This window comes from Triturus cristatus, chromosome 10, assembly GCF_964204655.1.
Source record: "Triturus cristatus chromosome 10, aTriCri1.1, whole genome shotgun sequence".
In the NCBI taxonomy this organism is placed as follows: Eukaryota; Metazoa; Chordata; class Amphibia; order Caudata; family Salamandridae; genus Triturus; species Triturus cristatus.
In genome coordinates this window covers 320,891,554-320,914,208 of record NC_140593.1, presented here as the reverse complement: position 1 = coordinate 320,914,208, position 22,655 = coordinate 320,891,554, and the positions used below count along the sequence as shown (strand labels likewise).

The 22,655-nt window shown below is 48.2% G+C and overlaps 1 protein-coding gene across 1 annotated transcript in view; it reads left to right on the top strand.

Moving 5' to 3' along the window:
- Window positions 1-22,655, top strand: part of CUBN (cubilin) — a 1,289,359-nt gene that overhangs the window by 1,205,125 nt on the left and 61,579 nt on the right. The window contains exons 63-64 of the mRNA XM_085631507.1: window positions 3,724-3,871; window positions 3,971-4,143. Coding sequence (XP_085487633.1) covers window positions 3,724-3,871; window positions 3,971-4,143 — 321 coding nt within the window. The remainder of the gene's footprint in view (window positions 1-3,723; window positions 3,872-3,970; window positions 4,144-22,655) is intronic.

The window sequence follows — 22,655 nt, the reverse complement described above, 5'->3', positions numbered from 1 at the left end:
TTGGCACCAACCCTGTTTTGCCTCTTCGTCAACGGGGTAATCGCCCATCTGAATGCCACTGACTATACTGACACCCCCAAATTAAATGGCAGCAGGGTGCCCGCAATTATGTTTGCGGACGACACCCTGCTGCTATCCAAAACCCCTATGGGTATACAGAGGATTCTTGATTCCTTCGTGGCCTTCTGTACTGATGGGGGGCTGGAAATTAATGCGGCAAAAACCAAATTCATGGTTTTGAATCCGAGCCAAAAATTGCGGCCACATCCGCAATTGGGAGCTGTACGGCTCGAGAGAGTAGCCACCTTTGAATACCTTGGTGTGATTCTCAACGAAACCATGACTTGGGGATCTCATCAGAGTAGGGCTAACCTCAAACTCATACAAATCACTGGGGGCATCACCCGGATGATGACTGGTTCATCATACTGTCCATTGGGGGCACTAATCCAGATATATAAGGCCCAGGCTAGGGGAGCGATAATGTATGGGGCAGAACTATGGGGTCACACACCTTGCCGGAGTCTGTCACTAACGGAAAACAAGTTTATAAGACAGATAGCCGCACTCCCGCCCAGCACCCCGCTCCTCTCCCTGAGGCTTGATTTGGGTTTACGACCGTTAGCTGATGAAATAAGCCTGAGACCCATAGCCTTCTGGCGCAGGCTGTGGAGTAGCAATGATCTTGCAGAATATCGGGCGGAACTGGTCGAACTTCTGAATCACCCAAAAGTGCTTAATATCCATTGGGTCAAAAACATCCTAGCCACTTGCATGGAATTAGGGCTCCCTGATTTATGGACTGAGCCGGCGAATGCCGCACTAAACATCTCCAAAAAGTCCCTGGCTAATGTATACCACGAACACAAATTAGCCAGGGCCTAAGCTACCCAGGCAGAAGGGTCCTTATCCTCCGTGTTTCTGCAAAGCAAGGATCTCTATAGGTTTGAGAAGGTACTGGATCCTATTTCCCCTGTACTGGCCCGAAAGCTGTTTCTCCAATGGAGATACGGCACACTGCCCTTCCGGTCTTTTACAAGCACCTGGTCATCGGTTCCCACCACAAAGCAGTGTCCGGTTTGTGATGCTACGGAGGAAACTGACTTGCATGTGGCTTTCTTCTGCCCAGCCTATAAGGTAGCAAGAAAATACTGGCTCCTCCCGCTGATAAGGAATATGGGCTGCAGGGAATATGCACCAATGTATAGGATTTTAAAATCTGATGTCTCTGGCCCAACTGTCTTCGCATTAACAAAATTTCTTACCAATGTTTGGCATACGCGTAACCGTATTTTAAAGGCGTTGGGTCCCTCTTAAAAATTGTTTTTTTTTTTTTTTTTTATGTTTAGTTTGTATAGCATTTCTAGCACATGCATTCCAATGGTTTTATCTTTTTATGAAATGACTTATCTGTGATTGTATATGTGTATTGTGTATCTTTTATGGCCAAATGGCCGAAATAAAGATTGAAAAATGAAATGAAAGTGATTGCGATCACGATCAAACATCAAAGCGGCCGTGAAAGTGAAAGTAATCGCGGTAAAGCGCTGCGCACGTGCCCGCGCACATGCACTGTAGCTCTAGGCTGGCCTGGTAGCACTTTTTGGAGCCCTCTCAATAAGTCTCGCCAGACCAGCGCATGCGCTGGGTCAGGCGAGACCTAAAAATGCAGCCCTATTTAAAAGAGGCTTTAAGCAAAATGGGCCTAGGTTAACGGCTCTGCCACTTCAAGAGAACAGAAGCAACCTGGCCTCAGAGCTGTGGGTTCTGTGATTGCAGGCGAGAAGCAGTGCTCCACCTTGCTGCTCAGTGTTTTTAACTTCACACCACACCTTACCGAAGCCAATGTTTCTAACTCATGGATGTTAACTTGTAAAGAAGCTTAAACTTATAGTCTAAGTACAAATGTGCAAACATTTTGCATATCACCATACAAAAACTGAACACCCGAGTGTAATTGGGAGGGTGGGGGGGCTAACACTCGCTCACAAGGGCAGGACCCAATGACCCACGTTCTTCTTTTCTTGGTATCAAAACATCATGGTCATATTTGTTAACTTTGTTATTACCAGTAGTTTTAAAGTATTCGTACATTGTGTAATATCGTGTGCTTTTATTTTGTGTTTGTTGTACCAATTTTCATTAACTGGCACAATAAAGAGAACTCTCTTTCGCTCTTATAGTGTAAAGAGTATGCTGCATTAACACCTGAAAAATATTTTAATTATCTGCAGAAGGCCAACAAAGTGACACTGCTGTAAAAATGTTATACTGACTTTTATTAATAGGCCATCTGGCAAACCTGTGAAATACATCTTTGAGACGCCTGTTTCAATCCTGGCTATGGCTGTTTCAAGCTCCCTACCCTCCCTCTAAAATGCTTCACCATGCTTTGAATGGTGGAGGGCCATTGAATCATTTTTCCTCCCATAAGTTAGCTTCGGCACACAGAGCCTATATAGCTGGTATGCTTCCAAGGCTAACAGAGTGTCTTGAGGCTCTGTAGCTCATGTATAGTTGAGGCTGCCATTAGTGAATATTGAGAGTACATTGAAGGCAGACACGGAAATGACAGTGATGAGGTTGACTGGAGGGCCTGGATGTTAATGTATTTTGCTCTTCACAATACAAGACCTTATTCCCACTGCTCTGTGTAGGGTGTATTATCTCCACTCCCTTATTAACTTTTCGGGTGCAGATTTAATGGGAATGATAGGCTGAAACTTGAGAATCCCTGAAGAAATAAACAATTACAATTGAATCAGTAATTAGAGGTCTGTTTCCCCCTGTAATATCTAGTTGCGGCTGCTCCCGCGAAGCAGTAGTGGGGCGGGGAGGGGGGAAAAGGGAAGAGTAAACAAAATAAAAAAACACTTACCTGCCAGCCGGCGGCTGGCCAGCCACCGCCTCTCTTCCTGGCTTCTGTTCCCGCAGGAATAGGATAGGCTTCCCTAAGCCAATCACAGCATTACAATTCAGCGGTGCGATTGATCTGAGTGCTGTGGTTCAGCGCTCAGATGGGGAATGGGAGCCTGGGCATGTTCTCCACCCAGGCTGTAATGCAGCCTGGGTGGAGAACATGCATAGTGCGCATGAATGTTTGGCTGGCCCCAGAAGGCCGGTCAAACATTCATGCGCACTTATGAGGGTGCCACCACCCTTCCCCCTGAACAGCCTAGCCCCACCCCACAAAACTGCCCCAGCACAGAAAAATAAATGATAACATTGCGTTATTATCATTTTCTTTTTTCTTTTTTGCCATGCTGAAAGGCAGCGGGCGACACTACTCCACCTTAGCGGAGGAGCCGCCCCTGGTAATTTCTCATTCTCCCCGAGTTTCCCAGTCTGCAAGGCGAACATGACAGATCTACAGTATCATCAGGAACCTCATGCCGCTACCAGTTACCATCCACATTTGGAACTTAGGGCCTGTCATAATGAGGGCCTTGATGCTTTGGTCCCCATCCTGATGCTTCTTCCAGACTCCCACACTGCTCCAGCTAGATGTAGTTGCCAACTTTTCTTCTTTTGTGGTGCTCATCCAGAGGGATGTATAAATGTAAAAAAACAATCAGCAGTGTGGACGACCACTGATTCAACTCAGCAACCATAGATTGCAGTTTGCCCTCCAGATACATTTACTATTCGCTTGCTAAAAGTGAGACAGTTTGTTGGCAAATGGTTACATAAAAAAGTTCTATGTCTGTTCACATCTCATTGCAGGGTGACAAAGGACAAGTCCATCGATTCTGTGGCACAGAAATGTTCCCCATTCCTGTATTTTACTCTTATGACCGTACAGCAAAAGTCATTTTCAGATCAGAGGAATACCTGAGTGGCAATGGGCTCATCTTTACATATCAAGTTGCAGGTAAGCACAGAGGCCTTTTCTTATGAATAGATAATGTTCAGAGTCCCAACATAGAGATGGGTAAATTGAATGCATTGTTTTGTTTAATTTCTTTTAAAGGTTGCAGTAGAGAATACAACCAGACCTTTGGCTACCTGAAAAGCCCTGGCTGGCCGGCTTCCTATCCTCACAGACTGGATTGCACCACTGTTCTGAGGGCACCGCAGAACCACTCAATTTCTCTATTTTTCAATGCTTTCCATTTGGAGATCCTCTGTGATGACTTTTTAGAGGTAAGAAAAATGAATACATTACTTTGTATTACCTGAGAGGACAAGATGGAATACATTTACTAAGGATATTATAAATCACCGCTTTGAGCAATAAGTATCCAAGCTAACCACACCCTCTGTTAAACTGCAGATATTTGAATCCAATGTAGCTTAACTAGCAACTAAGGGTAATGGGATCACTAAATGAGGCAGACCCATGCTTCCATAAACAATCTCTTACATACAGCAACGTGTTACTCTTCCTCGATTTTTGTATCTCTCTTTGCTATGCATGTTTAAGACCTCTCTTCCTATTTGATGTATCTCAATTTACTATGTATTTTACCTTTCCTAAAGGCGGCTATGTAAATTTGTGTTGCCTGGTGTATATCCCTTTGTTACAGACAGCTCCCGGTTGTACTTATGGAATACATCTGTGCTATTGAACTATGTAAACTAACTGACGGAAGACGAAGATAACCTATACAGACTGGCACATGATGTAAATAGCTTCCCATGATCTCTACCCAGGCAGATTATTCTATTACAAGATTACAGGTGGTTATAAGATGGGCAATGCACAAAAAAGGTCACATCAATTGGCTGTTTTGTAAGCCTTAGCCAAGTCAGGAAGAGCTGCATTGATCACTGCAAGGCTTGCTTCCTGCAAATGCAACTCAAAGACCTGGAACAGGGAGCTACATTAAGGGACGAATGTACTGCTTTTTTCTGCATCCTTTTTCCCCTCAGTGAATTACAACGCTGGTCGTTACAACAACCGCATTGTAACCATGCATACCATTACTCCGCAAGTCGTAAAAACGACTTGTGGAGGGGGGTGGGGGGGGCACTGGATGTTGGAATAGTATAATTTACTTTTCCCACTCCAGTCTGTGCGGACAGTAGGGAATGTGTTGGATTTCAAATCCAACACCTTCTAACCCCTCTGCAAGTCATTGTTCCGACTTGCGGAGTAATGGTATGCGTGGTTACAAACGCTGTCGTTGTAACGACCACGTTGTAATTCCCTGGAGGAAAAGTTTTTGTGGTTAACGATGTTTACCTTAAGGGACAGCTCCTTATTCTGGAGAACAATTAACCCCTTGTATGCCCATGACGAGCTGGACTCATCATGGAGCACAGTCGCGCTGTGCCCATGACGAGTCCAGCTCGTCATGAGGCATACCCTAGGGAATCCCTCTGGTGCGGGCACCAGAGGGATTCCCTTTCTGCGAAAATAGCCTGGGGAGCTGGGGAAGAGCTTCTCCAGCACCCGAGGCCCTCCCCCCCCCTTTCACTGTAATGACGATCAGCGCGCACGTCGCGCCGACGTCATTACAGTGAGAGTGAAACTGAAATGAGCCAAGAGGCTCATTTCAGGTTTCACTTTCTACGTGCTCAGGGGGCTATCTCAGCCCCCTGAGCACGTAGAAAGACGGGAGAGGTATCGTTGGAAAGGGGAGAATCTCTCCTTTCCAATGGTACCCCTCCCCAGTGGATCCCTGCTTGGGGATCACCACAGGAGGGCAATCCCCAAGCAGGGATCCACCCACTAGACACCAGGGAGGGGGGAGCGGCCCCTTGGGCAAGGGCCTTTGCTCCCCCCTGTTTATTTTTGGGAAATTTAGTCTTTTTGCCCCCGGGGGTAAAAAGCCCACTAGACACCAGGGAAGTTTTGTATAAAAAAAAAATAGGGGTGGGGGCTGCCCAAAACGGACAGGCCCATGCCCCCCCAATTACTACAGTCTTTCTGCCCCCCCGGGGGGCAGATGGGGCATTGGCCCCTAATCTGCCCCTCCGGGGGCGCAGAAAGCCCACTAAACACAAGGGATTAGTTTTTAGTTTTATTTTTAGGGTGGGGGCTGCCCGCAATGGGCACGCCAATGCCCCCACCCACCACCATTACAGCCATTCTGCCCCCCCTGGGGGGCAGATGGGGCATCGGCCCCCAATCTGCCCCCCGGGGGGACAAAAAGCCCACTAGACACCAGGGAATTGTAAAAAAAAAGAAAAATAGGGGTGGGGGCTGCCCAAAACGGGCAGGCCCATGCCCCCACCCCCCCAATTACTACAGTCTTTCTGCCCCCCCGGGGGGCAGATGGGACATTGGCCCCTTACCTGCCCCTTCGGGGGGGCAGAAAGCCCACTAAACACCAGGGATTAGTTTTTAGTTTTATTTTTAGGGTGGGGGCTGCCCGCAACAGGCACGCCAATGCCCCCACCCACCCACCACCATTACAGCCTTTCTGCCCCCCCTGGGGGGCAGATGGGGCATCGGCCCCCAATCTGCCCCCCCGGGGGGGGCAAAAAGCCCACTAGACACCAGGGAATTGTTAAAAAAAAATATAAAAAAATAAAATAGGGGTGGGGGCTGCCCAAAACGGGCAGGCCCATGCCCCCCCCCAATTACTACAGTCTTTCTGCCCCCCCCCGGGGGGCAGATGGGGCATTGGCCCCTAATCTGCCCCTTCGGGGAGGGGGGGCAGAAAGCCCACTAAACACCAGGGATTTTTTTGGCGCAATTGTTTTTAGGGTGTGGGCTGCCCGAAACGGGCACGCCAATGCCCCCACTCTCCCCCCCCACAAAAATGTCAGTCTTTCTGCCCCCTAGGAGGCAGATGGGAGCTGTAGCCCCCAATCTGGCCCCCCCTGGGGGCACAGAATGCCCACTAGAAACCATGGATTTTTTTTTTGTTTTATTAGTGTAGGGGTAGGGGCTCCCCAAAATGGGCATGACAATACCCCACCCCACCCCCAGAGAAATTCCAGTCTTTCTGCCCCCCGGGAGGGCAGATGGTGGCAGTGGCCCCTGATCTGCCCCCTGGGGGGGCAGAAAGCAGCAGTAGGCGCCAGCGAGTATGCAGGCTTTTTTTATGCGTGGGGGTGGGGGCTGCCCAAAATGGTCATACCAATGCCCCCACCCCCACAAAAAATAGCCACAGTCTTTCTGCCCCTTTAGGGGCATATCAGGATGAATCCCCCTTCCCCTATTCCCCCCTAGGGCGGCAGAAATCCCACTGGGCTCCGATTATTTTTTTAGCAATGTGCATACCTGTGGATTTTGGGCCCTAGCGCAGTTGGCACATAGGCAAACCTAGCAAAACTGTGCTTTCTTTAAAAGTAGACACCGAGGGGAATCCTGGATGGGGTGACTTCACTTGCTCTCACCAGGTTCTGTTACCCAGAATCCATTGCAAACCTAAAAATGTGTTCAAAATAACACATTTTCCTCACATTTCTTTGACGGAAAGTTCTGGAATCTGCGTGGGTCCACAAAATTCCACCCACCCTGCGTTCCCCAAAGTCTTCATAGAAAAATGGTTCCTCACTTGCATGGGTAGGCATAGTGCCCGCGTCAGGCAAGTGCCCAAAACGTATTGAGGCGACATGAAAATTGCCTACCTCAAAACGACCTGGTTTTGCAAGGGGGGTCACAATAAATACAAACACAAATATCTCTACCTATTAATTTCAACACGTACAATGTATCGTCATCATTAGTGTGCCCACAAAAGGACAGTACGATTCAGAACAATAAACAGAAATAGATTTTGATAGTTTTATTATCAAATTAAATTAAATTGCGAAGAAATAAATTCAGTGTACATAACAAATTTATCAAATGACAAAGAGCATGCTTTTCAGGGTCCCAGACACATTCAAACACACACTAACAAACACACTCACACCAGATTCATTCTACAACATAAATGTTGAAGTCACATAAGTATCTTCACAAAAATATCTTACAAAGAAAACATTTTTTTTCAAAAATGAGAACATGATTCAATAAATGTTCAACATAGTATTGGCTAACATGTGTCCACAATTTAAAACAAGCAAAACAAGGTTTAGGTGGGCCTCATGTATGCGCCGACGCGCGTTTCGGTGAATGCACCGAAATGTGGGTGCCACCTTCCTCAGGGCGAGCAGAGACCATGTGTCAAAGGGACCTGTGGAGTCATGAGAAGCGAATAACACCGGTTAGATGCCGTCACTTAAGCCAATAGTTGGAAATGGTTCTACTGGCGGGAAAAACCCGCTCTCAAGGTTAGTTGCAGATCTCTTACTGGGTGCGCTCCAGGAGCGGTGTGATAGAATGGCCGATAATTTACTAACAGAGCTTGAATGGATAGCTTAGGAACTTCTGTCCAGAATCTTCGGAATAATCGCTTGAGGCAGAATAAAATCAAGACTGATACGGTACGAGTCAGCGCGATGCTCCAAATGAAGCGAGAGTCCTCAGGTGAAAAGAATTCGGCCCGGTAGCGAATAGGGGCCTTGCCTGTCGCGGGTACTTTGGCCTCCCACACGAGTGAGGCACCGTTTTTATTGGGAGACCCGGGGGAATGCTGGGTGGTAGGAAATTTGTGTCAGCCCGGTGATACCACAACTTTCCCACACAAAAATGTGTGAAAAAGGTGATTTTTTCAGCTAAATTTGAGGGTTGCAGGGCATTCTGGGTAAGGAAACGTTGGGGGATCCACGCAAGCCATACCTCCCTGGAATCCCCCGGGTGACTAGTTTTCAGAAATGTGTGGGTTTGGTAGGTTCCCTTAGGTGGCCGCTGAGCACCGGGTGAAAAACCCAGGTGACCCCCCTTGCAAAACCAGGTCGTTTTGAGGTAGGCAATTTTCATGTCGCCTCAATACGTTTTGGGGCCTTGCCTGTCGCGGGTACTTGGGCCTCCCACACGAGTGAGGCACTGTTTTTATCGGGAGACCCGGGGGAACGCTGGGTGGTAGGAAATTTGTGTCAGCCCGGTGATGCCACAACTTTCCCACACAAAAATGTGTGAAAAAGGTGATTTTTTCAGCTAAATTTGAGGTTTGCAGGGCATTCTGGGTAAGGAAACGTTGGGGGATGCACGCAAGCCATACCTCCTTGGAATCCCCCGGGTGTCTAGTTTTCAGAAATGTGTGGGTTTGGTAGGTTCCCCTAGGTGGCCGCTGAGCACCGGGCGAAAAACCCAGGTGACCCCCCTTGCAAAACCAGGTCGTTTTGAGGTAGGCAATTTTCATGTCGCCTCAATACGTTTTGGGGCCTTGCCTGTCGCGGGTACTTGGGCCTCCCACACGAGTGAGGCACTGTTTTTATCGGAAGACGCGGGGGAACGCTGGGTGGTAGGAAATTTGTGTCCGCCCGGTGATGCCACAACTTTCCCACACAAAAATGTGTGAAAAAGGTGATTTTTTCAGGTAAATTTGACGTTTGCAGGGCATTCTGGGTAAGGAAACGTTGGGGGATACATGCAAGCCATACCTCCCTGGAATCCCCCGGTCGTCCAGTTTTTAAAAATGTGTGGGTTTGGTAGGTTCCCCTAGGTGGCCGCTGAGCACCGGGCCAAAAACCCAGGTGACCCCCCTTGCAAAACCAGGTCGTTTTGAGGTAGGCAATTTTCATGTCGCCTCAATACGTTTTGGGGCCTTGCCTGTCGCGGGTACTTGGGCCTCCCACACGAGTGAGGCACCGTTTTTTTCGGGAGACCCGGGGGAACGCTGGGTGGTAGGAAACTTGTGTCAGCCCAGTGATGCCTCAACTTTCCCACACAAAAATGTGTGAAAATTTTGATGTTTTCAGCTAAATTTGAGGTTTGCAGGGCATTCTGGGTAAGGAAACGTTGGGGGATCCACGCAAGCCATACCTCCCTGGAATCCCCCGGGTGTCTAGTTTTCAGAAATGTGTGGGTTTGGTAGGTTCCCTTAGGTGGCCGCTGAGCACCGGGTGAAAAACCCAGGTGACCCCCCTTGCAAAACCAGGTCGTTTTGAGGTAGGCAATTTTCATGTCGCCTCAATACGTTTTGGGGCCTTGCCTGTCGCGGGTACTTGGGCCTCCCACACGAGTGAGGCACTGTTTTTATCGGGAGACCCGGGGGAACGCTGGGTGGTAGGAAATTTGTGTCAGCCCGGTGATGCCACAACTTTCCCACACAAAAATGTGTGAAAAAGGTGATTTTTTCAGCTAAATTTGAGGTTTGCAGGGCATTCTGGGTAAGGAAACGTTGGGGGATGCACGCAAGCCATACCTCCTTGGAATCCCCCGGGTGTCTAGTTTTCAGAAATGTGTGGGTTTGGTAGGTTCCCCTAGGTGGCCGCTGAGCACCGGGCGAAAAACCCAGGTGACCCCCCTTGCAAAACCAGGTCGTTTTGAGGTAGGCAATTTTCATGTCGCCTCAATACGTTTTGGGGCCTTGCCTGTCGCGGGTACTTGGGCCTCCCACACGAGTGAGGCACTGTTTTTATCGGAAGACGCGGGGGAACGCTGGGTGGTAGGAAATTTGTGTCCGCCCGGTGATGCCACAACTTTCCCACACAAAAATGTGTGAAAAAGGTGATTTTTTCAGGTAAATTTGACGTTTGCAGGGCATTCTGGGTAAGGAAACGTTGGGGGATACATGCAAGCCATACCTCCCTGGAATCCCCCGGTCGTCCAGTTTTCAAAAATGTGTGGGTTTGGTAGGTTCCCCTAGGTGGCCGCTGAGCACCGGGCCAAAAACCCAGGTGACCCCCTTGCAAAACCAGGCCGTTTTGAGGTAGGCAATTTTCATGTCGCCTCAATACGTTTTGAGCCCTTGCCTGTCGTGGGTACTTAGGCCTCCCACACGAGTGAGGCACCGTTTTTATCGGGAGACCCGGGGGAACACTGGGTGGTAGGAAATTTGTGTCAGCCCGGTGATTCCTCAACTTTCCCACACAAAAATGTGTGAAAAAGTTGATGTTTTCAGCTAAATTTGAGGTTTGCAGGGCATTCTGGGTAAGGAAACGTTGCGGGATCCCCGCAAGCCATACCTCCCTGGAATCCCCCGGGTGTCTAGTTTTCAGAAATGTGTGGGTTTGGTAGGTTCCCCTAGGTGGCCGCTGTGCACCGGGCTTAAAACCCAGGTGACCCCCCTTGCAAAACCAGGTCGTTTTGAGGTAGGCAATTTTCATGTCACCTCAATACGTTTTGGGCCCTTGCCTGTCGCGGGTACTTGGGCCTCCCACACGAGTGAGGCACTGTTTTTATCGGGAGACCCGGGGGAACGCTGGGTGGTAGGAAATTTGTGTCAGCCCGGTGATGCCTCAACTTTCCCACACAAAAATGTGTGAAAAAGGAGATTTTTTCAGCTAAATTTGAGGTTTGCAGGGCATTCTGAGTAAGGAAACGTTGGGGGATCCATGCAAGCCATACCTCCCTGGAATCCCCCGGGTGTCTAGTTTTCAGAAATGTGTGGGTTTGGTAGGTTCCCCTAGGTGGCCGCCGAGCACTGGGCCAAAAACCCAGGTGACCCCCCTTGCAAAACCAGGTCGTTTTGAGGTAGGCAATTTTCATGTCGCCTCAATACGTTTTGGGGCCTTGCCTGTCGCGGGTACTTGGGCCTCCCACACGAGTGAGGCACCGTTTTTATCGGGAGACCCGGGGGAATGCTGGGTGGTAGGAAATTTTTGTCAGCCCGGTGATACCACAACTTTCCCACACAAAAATGTGTGAAAAAGGTGATTTTTTCAGCTAAATTTGAGGTTTGCAGGGCATTCTGGGTAAGGAAACGTTGGGGGATCCACGCAAGCCATACCTCCCTGGAATCCCCCGGGTGTCTAGTTTTCAGAAATGTGTGGGTTTGGTAGGTTCCCCTAGGTGGCCGCTGAGCACCGGGCGAAAAACCCAGGTGACCCCCTTGAAAAACCAGGTCGTTTTGAGGTAGGCAATTTTCATGTCGCCTCAATATGTTTTGGGGCCTTGCCTGTCGCGGGTACTTGGGCCTCCCACACGAGTGAGGCACCGTTTTTATCGGGAGACCCGGGGGAACGCTGGGTGGTAGGAAATTTGTGTCAGCCCAGTGATGCCACAACTTTCCCACACAAAAATTTGTGAAAAAGGGGATTTTTTCAGCTACATTTGAGGTTTGCAGGGCATTCTGGGTAAGGAAACGTTGGGGGATCCACGCAAGCCATACCTCCCTGGAATCCCCCGGGTGTCTAGTTTTCAGAAATGTGTGGGTTTGGTAGGTTCCCCTAGGTGGCCGTGTGCACCGGGCCAAAAACCCAGGTGACCCCCCTTGCAAAACCAGGTTGTTTTGAGGTAGGCAATTTTCATGTCGCCTCAATACGTTTTGGGGCCTTGCCTGTCGCGGGTACTTGGGCCTCCCACACGAGTGAGGCACCGTTTTTATCGGGAGACCCGGGGGAACGCTGGGTGGTAGGAAACTTGTGTCAGCCCAGTGATGCCTCAACTTTCCCACACAAAAATGTGTGAAAATTTTGATGTTTTCAGCTAAATTTGAGGTTTGCAGGGCATTCTGGGTAAGGAAACGTTGGGGGATCCACGCAAGCCATACCTCCCTGGAATCCCCCGGGTGTCTAGTTTTCAGAAATGTGTGGGTTTGGTAGGTTCCCCTAGGTGGCCGCTGAGCACCGGGCCAAAAACCCAGGTGACCCCCCTTGCAAAACCAGGTCGTTTTGAGGTAGGCAATTTTCATGTCGCCTCAAAACGTTTTGGGGCCTTGCCTGTCGCGGGTACTTGGGTCTCCCACACGAGTGAGGCACCGTTTTTATCGGGAGACCCGGGGGAACGCTGGGTGGTAGGAAATTTGTGTCAGCCCGGTGATGCCTCAACTTTCCCACACAAAAATGTGTGAAAAAGGTGATGTTTTCAGCTAAATTTGAGGTTTGCAGGGCATTCTGGGTATGGAAACGTTGGGGGATCCACGCAAGCCATACCTCCCTGGAATCCCCCGGGTATCTAGTTTTCAGAAATGTGTGGGTTTGGTAGGTTCCCCTAGGTGGCCGCTGAGCACCGGGCCAAAAACCCAGGTGACCCCCTTGCAAAACCAGGCCGTTTTGAGGTAGGCAATTTTCATGTCGCCTCAATACGTTTTGAGCCCTTGCCTGTCGTGGGTACTTAGGCCTCCCACACGAGTGAGGCACCGTTTTTATCGGGAGACCCGGGGGAACACTGGGTGGTAGGAAATTTGTGTCAGCCCGGTGATTCCTCAACTTTCCCACACAAAAATGTGTGAAAAAGTTGATGTTTTCAGCTAAATTTGAGGCTTGCAGGGCATTCTGGGTAAGGAAACGTTGCGGGATCCCCGCAAGCCATACCTCCCTGGAATCCCCCGGGTGTCTAGTTTTCAGAAATGTGTGGGTTTGGTAGGTTCCCCTAGGTGGCCGCTGTGCACCGGGCTTAAAACCCAGGTGACCCCCCTTGCAAAACCAGGTCGTTTTGAGGTAGGCAATTTTCATGTCACCTCAATACGTTTTGGGCCCTTGCCTGTCGCGGGTACTTGGGCCTCCCACACGAGTGAGGCACTGTTTTTATCGGGAGACCCGGGGGAACGCTGGGTGGTAGGAAATTTGTGTCAGCCCGGTGATGCCTCAACTTTCCCACACAAAAATGTGTGAAAAAGGAGATTTTTTCAGCTAAATTTGAGGTTTGCAGGGCATTCTGAGTAAGGAAACGTTGGGGGATCCATGCAAGCCATACCTCCCTGGAATCCCCCGGGTGTCTAGTTTTCAGAAATGTGTGGGTTTGGTAGGTTCCCCTAGGTGGCCGCCGAGCACTGGGCCAAAAACCCAGGTGACCCCCCTTGCAAAACCAGGTCGTTTTGAGGTAGGCAATTTTCATGTCGCCTCAATACGTTTTGGGGCCTTGCCTGTCGCGGGTACTTGGGCCTCCCACACGAGTGAGGCACCGTTTTTATCGGGAGACCCGGGGGAATTCTGGGTGGTAGGAAATTTTTGTCAGCCCGGTGATACCACAACTTTCCCACACAAAAATGTGTGAAAAAGGTGATTTTTTCAGCTAAATTTGAGGTTTGCAGGGCATTCTGGGTAAGGAAACGTTGGGGGATCCACGCAAGCCATACCTCCCTGGAATCCCCCGGGTGTCTAGTTTTCAGAAATGTGTGGGTTTGGTAGGTTCCCCTAGGTGGCCGCTGAGCACCGGGCGAAAAACCCAGGTGACCCCCTTGAAAAACCAGGTCGTTTTGAGGTAGGCAATTTTCATGTCGCCTCAATATGTTTTGGGGCCTTGCCTGTCGCGGGTACTTGGGCCTCCCACACGAGTGAGGCACCGTTTTTATCGGGAGACCCGGGGGAACGCTGGGTGGTAGGAAATTTGTGTCAGCCCAGTGATGCCACAACTTTCCCACACAAAAATTTGTGAAAAAGGGGATTTTTTCAGCTACATTTGAGGTTTGCAGGGCATTCTGGGTAAGGAAACGTTGGGGGATCCACGCAAGCCATACCTCCCTGGAATCCCCCGGGTGTCTAGTTTTCAGAAATGTGTGGGTTTGGTAATTTCCCCTAGGTGGCCGCCGAGCACCGGGCCAAAAACTCAGGTGACCCTCTTGCAAAACCATGTCGTTTTGAGGTAGGCAATTTTCATGTCGCCTCAATACGTTTTGGGGCCTTGCCTGTCGCGGGTACTTGGGCCTCCCACACGAGTGAGGCACAGTTTTTATCGGGAGACCCGGGGGAATGCTGGGTGGTAGGAAATTTGTGTCAGCCCGGTGATGCCTCAACTTTCCCACACAAAAATGTGTGAAAAAATGTATGTTTTCAGCTAAATTTGAGGTTTGCAGGGCATTCTGGGTAAGGAAACGTTGCGGGATCCCCGCAAGCCATACCTCCCTGGATTCCCCCGGGTGTCTAGTTTTCAGAAATGTGTGGGTTTGGTAGGTTCCCCTAGGTGGCCGTGTGCACCGGGCCAAAAACCCAGGTGACCCCCCTTGCAAAACCAGGTTGTTTTGAGGTAGGCAATTTTCATGTCACCTCAATAAGTTTTGGGCCCTTGCCTGTCGCGGGTACTTGGGCCTCCCACACGAGTGAGGCACCGTTTTTATCGGGAGACCCGGGGGAACGCTGGGTGGTAGGAAATTTGTGTCAGCCCGGTGATGCCTCAACCTTCCCACACAAAAATGTGTGAAAATGGCGATTTTTTCAGCTAAATTTGAGGTTTGCAGGGCATTCTGGGTAAGGAAACGTTGGGGGATCCACGCAAGCCATACCTCCCTGGAATCCCCCGGGTGTCTAGTTTTCAGAAATGTGTGGGTTTGGTAATTTCCCCTAGGTGGCCGCCGAGCACCGGGCCAAAAACTCAGGTGACCCTCTTGCAAAACCATGTCGTTTTGAGGTAGGCAATTTTCATGTCGCCTCAATACGTTTTGGGGCCTTGCCTGTCGCGGGTACTTGGGCCTCCCACACGAGTGAGGCACAGTTTTTATCGGGAGACCCGGGGGAACGCTGGGTGGTAGGAAATTTGTGTCAGCCCGGTGATGCCTCAACTTTCCCACACAAAAATGTGTGAAAAAGTTGATGTTTTCAGCTAAATTTGAGGTTTGCAGGGCATTCTGGGTAAGGAAACGTTGGGGGATGCACGCAAGCCATACCTCCCTGGAATCCCCCAGGTGTCTAGTTTTCAGAAATGTGTGGGTTTGGTAGGTTCCCCTAGGTGGCCGCTGAGCACCGGGCGAAAAACCCAGGTGACCCCCATTGCAAAACCAGGTCGTTTTGAGGTAGGCAATTTTCATGTCGCCTCAATACGTTTTGGGGCCTTGCCTGTCGCGGGTACTTGGGCCTCCCACATGAGTGAGGCCCCATTTTTATCGGGAGACCCGGGGGAACGCTGGGTGGTAAGAAATTTGTGTCAGCCCGGTGATGCCACAACTTTCCCACACAAAAATTTGTGAAAAAGGTGATTTTTTCAGCTAAATTTGAGGTTTGCAGGGCATTCTGGGTAAGGAAACGTTGGGGGATCCACGCAAGCTATACCTCCCTGGAATCCCCTGGGTGTCTAGTTTTCAGAAATGTGTGGGTTTGGTAATTTCCCCTAGGTGGCCGCCGAGCACCGGGCCAAAAACTCAGGTGACCCTCTTGCAAAACCATGTCGTTTTGAGGTAGGCAATTTTCATGTCGCCTCAATACGTTTTGGGGCCTTGCCTGTCGCGGGTACTTGGGCCTCCCACACGAGTGAGGCACAGTTTTTATCGGGAGACCCGGGGGAACGCTGGGTGGTAGGAAATTTGTGTCTGCCCGGTGATGCCACAACTTTCCCACACAAAAATGTGTGAAAAAGGTGATTTTGTCAGCTAAATTTGAGGTTTGCAGGGCATTCTGGGTAAGGAAACGTTGGGGGATCCACGCAAGCCTTACCTCCTTGGAATCCCCCGGGTGTCTAGTTTTCAGAAATGTGTGGGTTTGGTAGGTTCCCCTAGGCGGCCGCCGAGCACGGGGCCAAAAACCCAGGTGACCCCCCTTGCAAAACCAGGTCGTTTTGAGGTAGGCAATTTTCATGTCACCTCAATACGTTTTGGGGCCTTGCCTGTCGCGGGTACTTGGGCCTCCCACACGAGTGAGGCACCGTTTTTATTGGGAGACCCGGGGGAACGCTGGGTGGTAGGAAATTTGTGGATCCACGCAGATTCCGGAACTTTCCACCCCAGAAATGTGGGGAAAATGTGGTTTTTTTGTCAATTTTTTAGGTTTGCAAGGGATTCTGAGTAACAGACCCTGGTGGGAGGCAGTCAAGTCACCCCATCCTGGATTCCCCTGGGTGTCTAGTTTTAAAAAATGTATAGGTTTGCTAGGTTTCCCAAGGTGCCCGCAGAGCTAGGGTTCAAAAACTACAGCTAGACATTTTGCCAAAAAAGGGTCATTTTTCACTGCGAAATTGAGGTGTGACCACGTTGCGTTTTGCGCCGTTTCCTGTCGCGGGCACTAGGCCGACCCACACAAGTGAGGTACCGTTTTTCTTGTAAGACTTTAGGGAACGTGGGGTGGGTGGACATTTGTGGATCCGCGCAGATTCCGGAACTTTCCAACACAGAAATGTGGGGAAAATGTGGTTTTTTTGTCAATTTTTTAGGTTTGCAAGGGATTCTGGGTAACAGACCCTGGTGGGAGGCAGTCAAGTCACCCCATCCTGGATTCCCCAGGGTGTCTAGTTTTCAAAAATGTATAGGTATGCTAGGTGTCCCAAGGTGCCCGTAGAGCTAGGGTTCAAAAACTAGAGCTAGGCACTTTCCAAAAAAGGGTAAATTTTCACTGCGATATTGAGTTGTGACCACGTTGCGTTTTGCGCCGTTTCCTGTCGCGGGCACTAGGCCGACCCACACAAGCGAGGTACCGTTTTTCTCGTAAGACTTTGGGGAACGCAAGGTGGGTGGAAATTTGTGGATCCACGCAGATTCCGGAACTTTCCACCACAGAAATGTGGGGAAAATGTGTTTTTTGACAATTTTTTAGGTTTGCAAGGGATTCTGGGTAACAGACCCTGGTGGGAGGCAGTCAAGTCACCCCATCCTGGATTCCCCTGGGTGTCTAGTTTTCAAAAATGTATAGGTTTGCTAGGTTTCCCAAGGTGCCAGCAGAGCTAGGGTTCAAAAACTAGAGCTAGGCACTTTGCCAAAAAAGGGTAAATTTTCACTGCGATATTGAGTTGTGACCACGTTGCGTTTTGCGCCGTTTCCTGTCGCGGGTACTATGCCTACCCACACAAGTGAGGTACCATTGTTATCGGGATACTTAGGGTAATTCAGTTTTGTAAAGGAACTGTTATTATCTATTGATTTTCGATGCATTTCTGCCTTCCAAATGAAAGATATTGTGTAAAAAAGAAGTCATTCTAAAAAATGACTGATAATTCTCATGCTAGTATGAGTATTCCCAATTTCAGAAATGTGCAAATATCTACTGTTTCTAAACTCTATATTTTGTTCCCATTTCAGAAATACATAGGTGTCTTTCATACCGATTTTTCCATGTACACATTTTTACAGAATAATTACTATATACCCGGTACATAATAAAAAACCATTGCAAGTTGCTGCTCAGTTTTTGGCTCTGGGTTCGTCGGGTTCTTGGTGAACCTACAAGTCCTATATATCCCCACAACCAGTAATGTCCAGCGGATGTAATGGTATATTGCTTTCAAAGAGCTGTCATAATTAGAAGAAGTTACAGCTGAAAACGTTGACACGAAAGGCTTTTTTTTTCAACTAATTTTCAATTTATCCTATATTTAACAGTTAGTTTCTATAAAAAAAGCCTTGATGGATCTACACAAATGACCCCTTGCTGAATTCAGAATTTTGTCTTCTTCTCGAAAATGTATAGCTTTCCAGGATCCATTATTGCTTTTGTACCCATTTCTGCCATTAACTGGAAGGAGGTCAAAAGCACAAAAAATAACAAAATTAGGCTATGTCCCAGAAAAATGCCAAAGCTGTGTAAAAAATGTTGGGTTTCTGACAAAAGTCTGGTATCCCCGAAAATCTGGGAAAATGTTGATTTCAACACCACAAACCCTTTTTTTATAAAATTTACAGGGAAAAACCCAGATGCTTTCATTTGCAGCCCGTTTTTCCAATTTTTCAGAAAAAACCCAAAATGTTGCTGTATTTTGGCTCATTTCTATGACCCCTCTAGGAGAATCCACAAACCCTGAGTACCTTTAGAATCTCCATGATGTTGGAAGAAAAGGATGCAAATTTGGCATGGATACCTTATGTGGTCAAAAAGTTACAGGGGCCTCAGCGCGCACTACCCCAAATAGCCAAAAAAGGGTGTGGCACAGGAGGGGAAAAGGCCTGGCAGCGAAGGAGTTAATCAACCCTTCCTCATGGATGTTACTGCACCTGTTACAGTGACTCACATACAACCAGATGATTGGCTGGCAGATTATAGTGAGGTATTTAACCCAGGAAATATAACTGTGGGACCTATCAATGATAAGATTTTCTCACTTAAACCTCCCTTTTTAACTCCAATTTATGGTTGGTGAAGTAAATGTGGCATTAGCGAAATGTGCAAATAGGAAGGTGCCAGGACCTGATCGGGTCCGTGTAGACACATGTAAGTCACACCTCATGCTTTGAGAACCTATATTAACCCAAGTGTATACAGCCGCTACAAAGGGATATATACTTGTCACGTGGGCGGAAAGCATAATTGTCCCCATATTTAAAAAGGGAAATCAAGGGGACGTGAAATGCTATAGACTAATTTCCCTCCTTGATACCTCAGTTAAGGTGCTTGGAAGGATATTACTGGGGAGGCTGGAAACATGGGCAGAGGACAGCAATATACTTACATATGCACAGTTCGGTTTTAGATGAGAGATGGCACATTAGAACATTGTATAGACCTAAACATGATTGTGAATAAAAATACTGTAGCAAAAAATGGTAGTCTTCATTTTTGATTTACAGATTTAAGCAGTGCCTTCAACCTTGTTATTCACTCCAAGTTGTGGAAAATATTGGTTGATTTGGGTGCCCCACCGGATATAATATCCTTTCTCTCGAAATTATAGAGCTATCTGACTGCACATGTACACTATGGTACTAATTAGGCCTGGGCAAAAATTTCGTTCCGTTCGCGGAAATTGCGATAATTTGACATTTTTGCGTTCCGCGGAGAGCGCGAAAATGTCAAAAATTCCGGTTTCCGCAGCTTGGCGATAATTTGTTTCTTGCTCGCGCTGTAAAATAATACATTCTCGCGCGCGCGCGATCGCCTTACCTGAATCCCTGCGTTCGCCGACAAGTTTTCTTGATCCGGTCGCGTTCTCCATGAGATGTTGTATTGTTTTTAGCCATTTGCGCTGTCTCGCGACAGTTCGCGCCCGCAGTGACGTCATGCGTCGCGCGATCACGTCTTTCTTCTCGCGATCATGCACCGCGAGAACAACTCAAAACAAGATGGCCGCGCCCGCAAGCAACCACATGGGTAAGTTGGCGACCCGCAACCATGCAGAAAATCTCGCGAACATGCCGGAAAAAAACTTCCGCATCTTCGCGATATTTCTGCTTGTTTGCGATAATTTTAAACATTCTCGCGATAATTTGCGAAGGTTAATTCCGCAAATTCCGCCCACCCCTAGTACTAATGGAGAATGTACCCCAGGCTTTAAGATTATGGAAGGCATTTGGCAAGGGTGCAATCTCGCACCACTCCGATTTTCTTTATATATTATTGGGGTTGATGTGTTTCTTGAACTAATAGCTGCTGATCCCCCAAAATAGGCAGGTGGCAAGTCCCAACTCTACTGTATGCGGGTGACTCAGTTTTGTTATCGTAAACTACAAACTGCCTACAATCCCGGATTGAAGGCTTTAACACTTTTATGGAAGAAAGGGATATATAAGACTCAACCTAGTAATATGATTACTTCTAATGCTCACTGTAATGAGATCGCCACCTTCTTTATAAATAAAGTAAAAGGCATTTATAAGTCTTTTCCCTCGATTGTTGCTAGCCCTGATTCTACCGTAGCCGAGACTTTACAAGATCTTCCACATTCCCTCCACACCCTTCCATCTATTTTAGTGGACCAGATGGATAGGCTGACTGTAAAAATTAAATCCGGATCCCCTGAGGATCCTGTTAAACCCGAAATGGCGAGACTTCATAAGGATCCCATTTTGACAGAAGGTCTGAACCTGATCAATAAAACATTGGAATCATCCGTAATACCTAGATCCTGGAAGCATGCAAAGGTCGTGCCTCTATTAAAAAAAAACACCTTAGATCCCGCCAAGCCGGAAAATTTCCGACCAATATCCCTGCTACCTTATCTTTCTAAGATAGTGGAATCTCATGCTAATTCCATTCTGATTAACTACCTAGAGGTTAACGGAATTTTAGATGACTCCCAGAATGGTTTCAGGACGAATCACAGTACTGAATCGGCCCTTTTAGCCGTTACAGAGCAATTGAGGGAGGTACAGGACCTAGGGGGTACAGCGGCACTGGTCCTGTTGGACTTAAGTGCAGCGTTCGACACGGTCTCCCAAGAGATCCTCTTAAGAAGACTGTGGGCGATCGGGGTCCGTGATGGAGTGCTAGAGTGGTTCGTCTCTTTTTTGACAGATCGCTCTTTCCAGGTCCATGCTCCACCGTATAAATCAGGAAGGCTTCCGCTGTGCTGTGGTGTTCCCCAGGGGTCCGCTCTTAGCCCCACGTTATTTAATGTGTACGTCCGCCCCCTGGCCTTATTGGCCAGAGCTCGTAACATCAAATTAACATCTTATGCGGACGACACACAATTTATTTTCTCCTTCTCCAGTGATGCCAACGCCGACAAAATTAAATTCCAGGAAGATATATCGGCCATTGCTAACTGGATGACTGAGAATCGTCTCCAGCTTAATTCATCTAAGACGGAGGTACTACTGGTTGGAAAGGAGATTCAAAAATGGGACGATCAGTGGTGGCCATCTTCACTGGGCCCTGCACCCACCCCTAAGAAGGAAGTCAAAAACTTGGGTATTATGGTTGATAACCAACTAGACCTGGACTCCCACGCCAAAAAGGTGGCAGGCATGTGCTACGGCCGTCTACGGTCTCTAAGACCCATCTTGGGCTTTTTTGAACCCTTAGTCCGTCAGATGATCATCTAGGCCATGGTGCTGTCAAATATTGATTACTGCAATGTCCTCTTGTTGGGGTTCCAATCAATCCATGATTTATAGGCTTCAAAGAGCTCAGAATGCGGCTGCACGCAGTCTGTTCGGTCTACCAAGAAACTGTCACATTTCCCCCATCCTTCATCGTCTGCACTGGCTGCCTGTAAAGCAGCGCATTCAATTTAAGGCACTTTGCCTCATCCATAAAATTCTTCACTCCTCTGGCCCCAGAATCCTGCAAAATCTAAGTTCTCTATATGTCCCCACTCGGGCACTCCGTTCTGCAGATCTGTTTTTGGCCCACATTCCTAAAATTCGGAGGAGCAAAGCTGGAGGCCGTTCCTTCAGATATCAAGCCCCGAGGCTATGGAACACCATCCTGCTCGAAGCTCGTGCTATCACGAATCACTTGTCATTCAGGAAGAGAATTAAGACCTGGCTATTTGCCACTCTTTAACTCGACTCTCTGTGGCTTTCCCATCCCTGGCCTGGCTGCTGCGTATCTAGTTTTGTCTGCAAAGCGCTGGGACGCCCCGTTGCTGGGGTAGCCATGCGCTATATAAACTTCCTTAACATAACATAACATAACCTATCTAAAACACTTCGGATGGTGTGTGGTACAGGCAATATAAAGAAGAGGGCTCGTCGACTAAAAGGGCAGATAAAAGCAGAGGTTGAACATTTTACATATCTGGGTGTACATTTTTCAAATAAGAATGTGTGGAATGCTCATTTTTCAAGTATGAATTTCTCTAGAAATGTAAAAGTAGTTTTCAGATTTGTGGCAAAAATTGGAAATAAACCGATACCAGAAATGTTACAATTGTATAAAAGTAAATGCACTAGCAGACCTAATTATGGAGCTTTACTCCGGTTCCTTGCTGTATACCATTCTACCTCAGCATACATTGTTCATAAAGTACTTGCAACCCCATATATAGAAGATAGCATTTATACTAGGGCTCTTATGACCTGGTATGGAATCTGGGCTACAACAGGAACAACATTTACAAAAAATATTATTAAGGACTGTTTGGCCTTAGATGGTAGGGATAAAATCCCTTGGTTTGCCCATGTGAAAGATCTCATAAAAATCAGATGACGTGAAGCTTCGCAAAGTGATGCATCACCTCCAGTGTTCAACACATC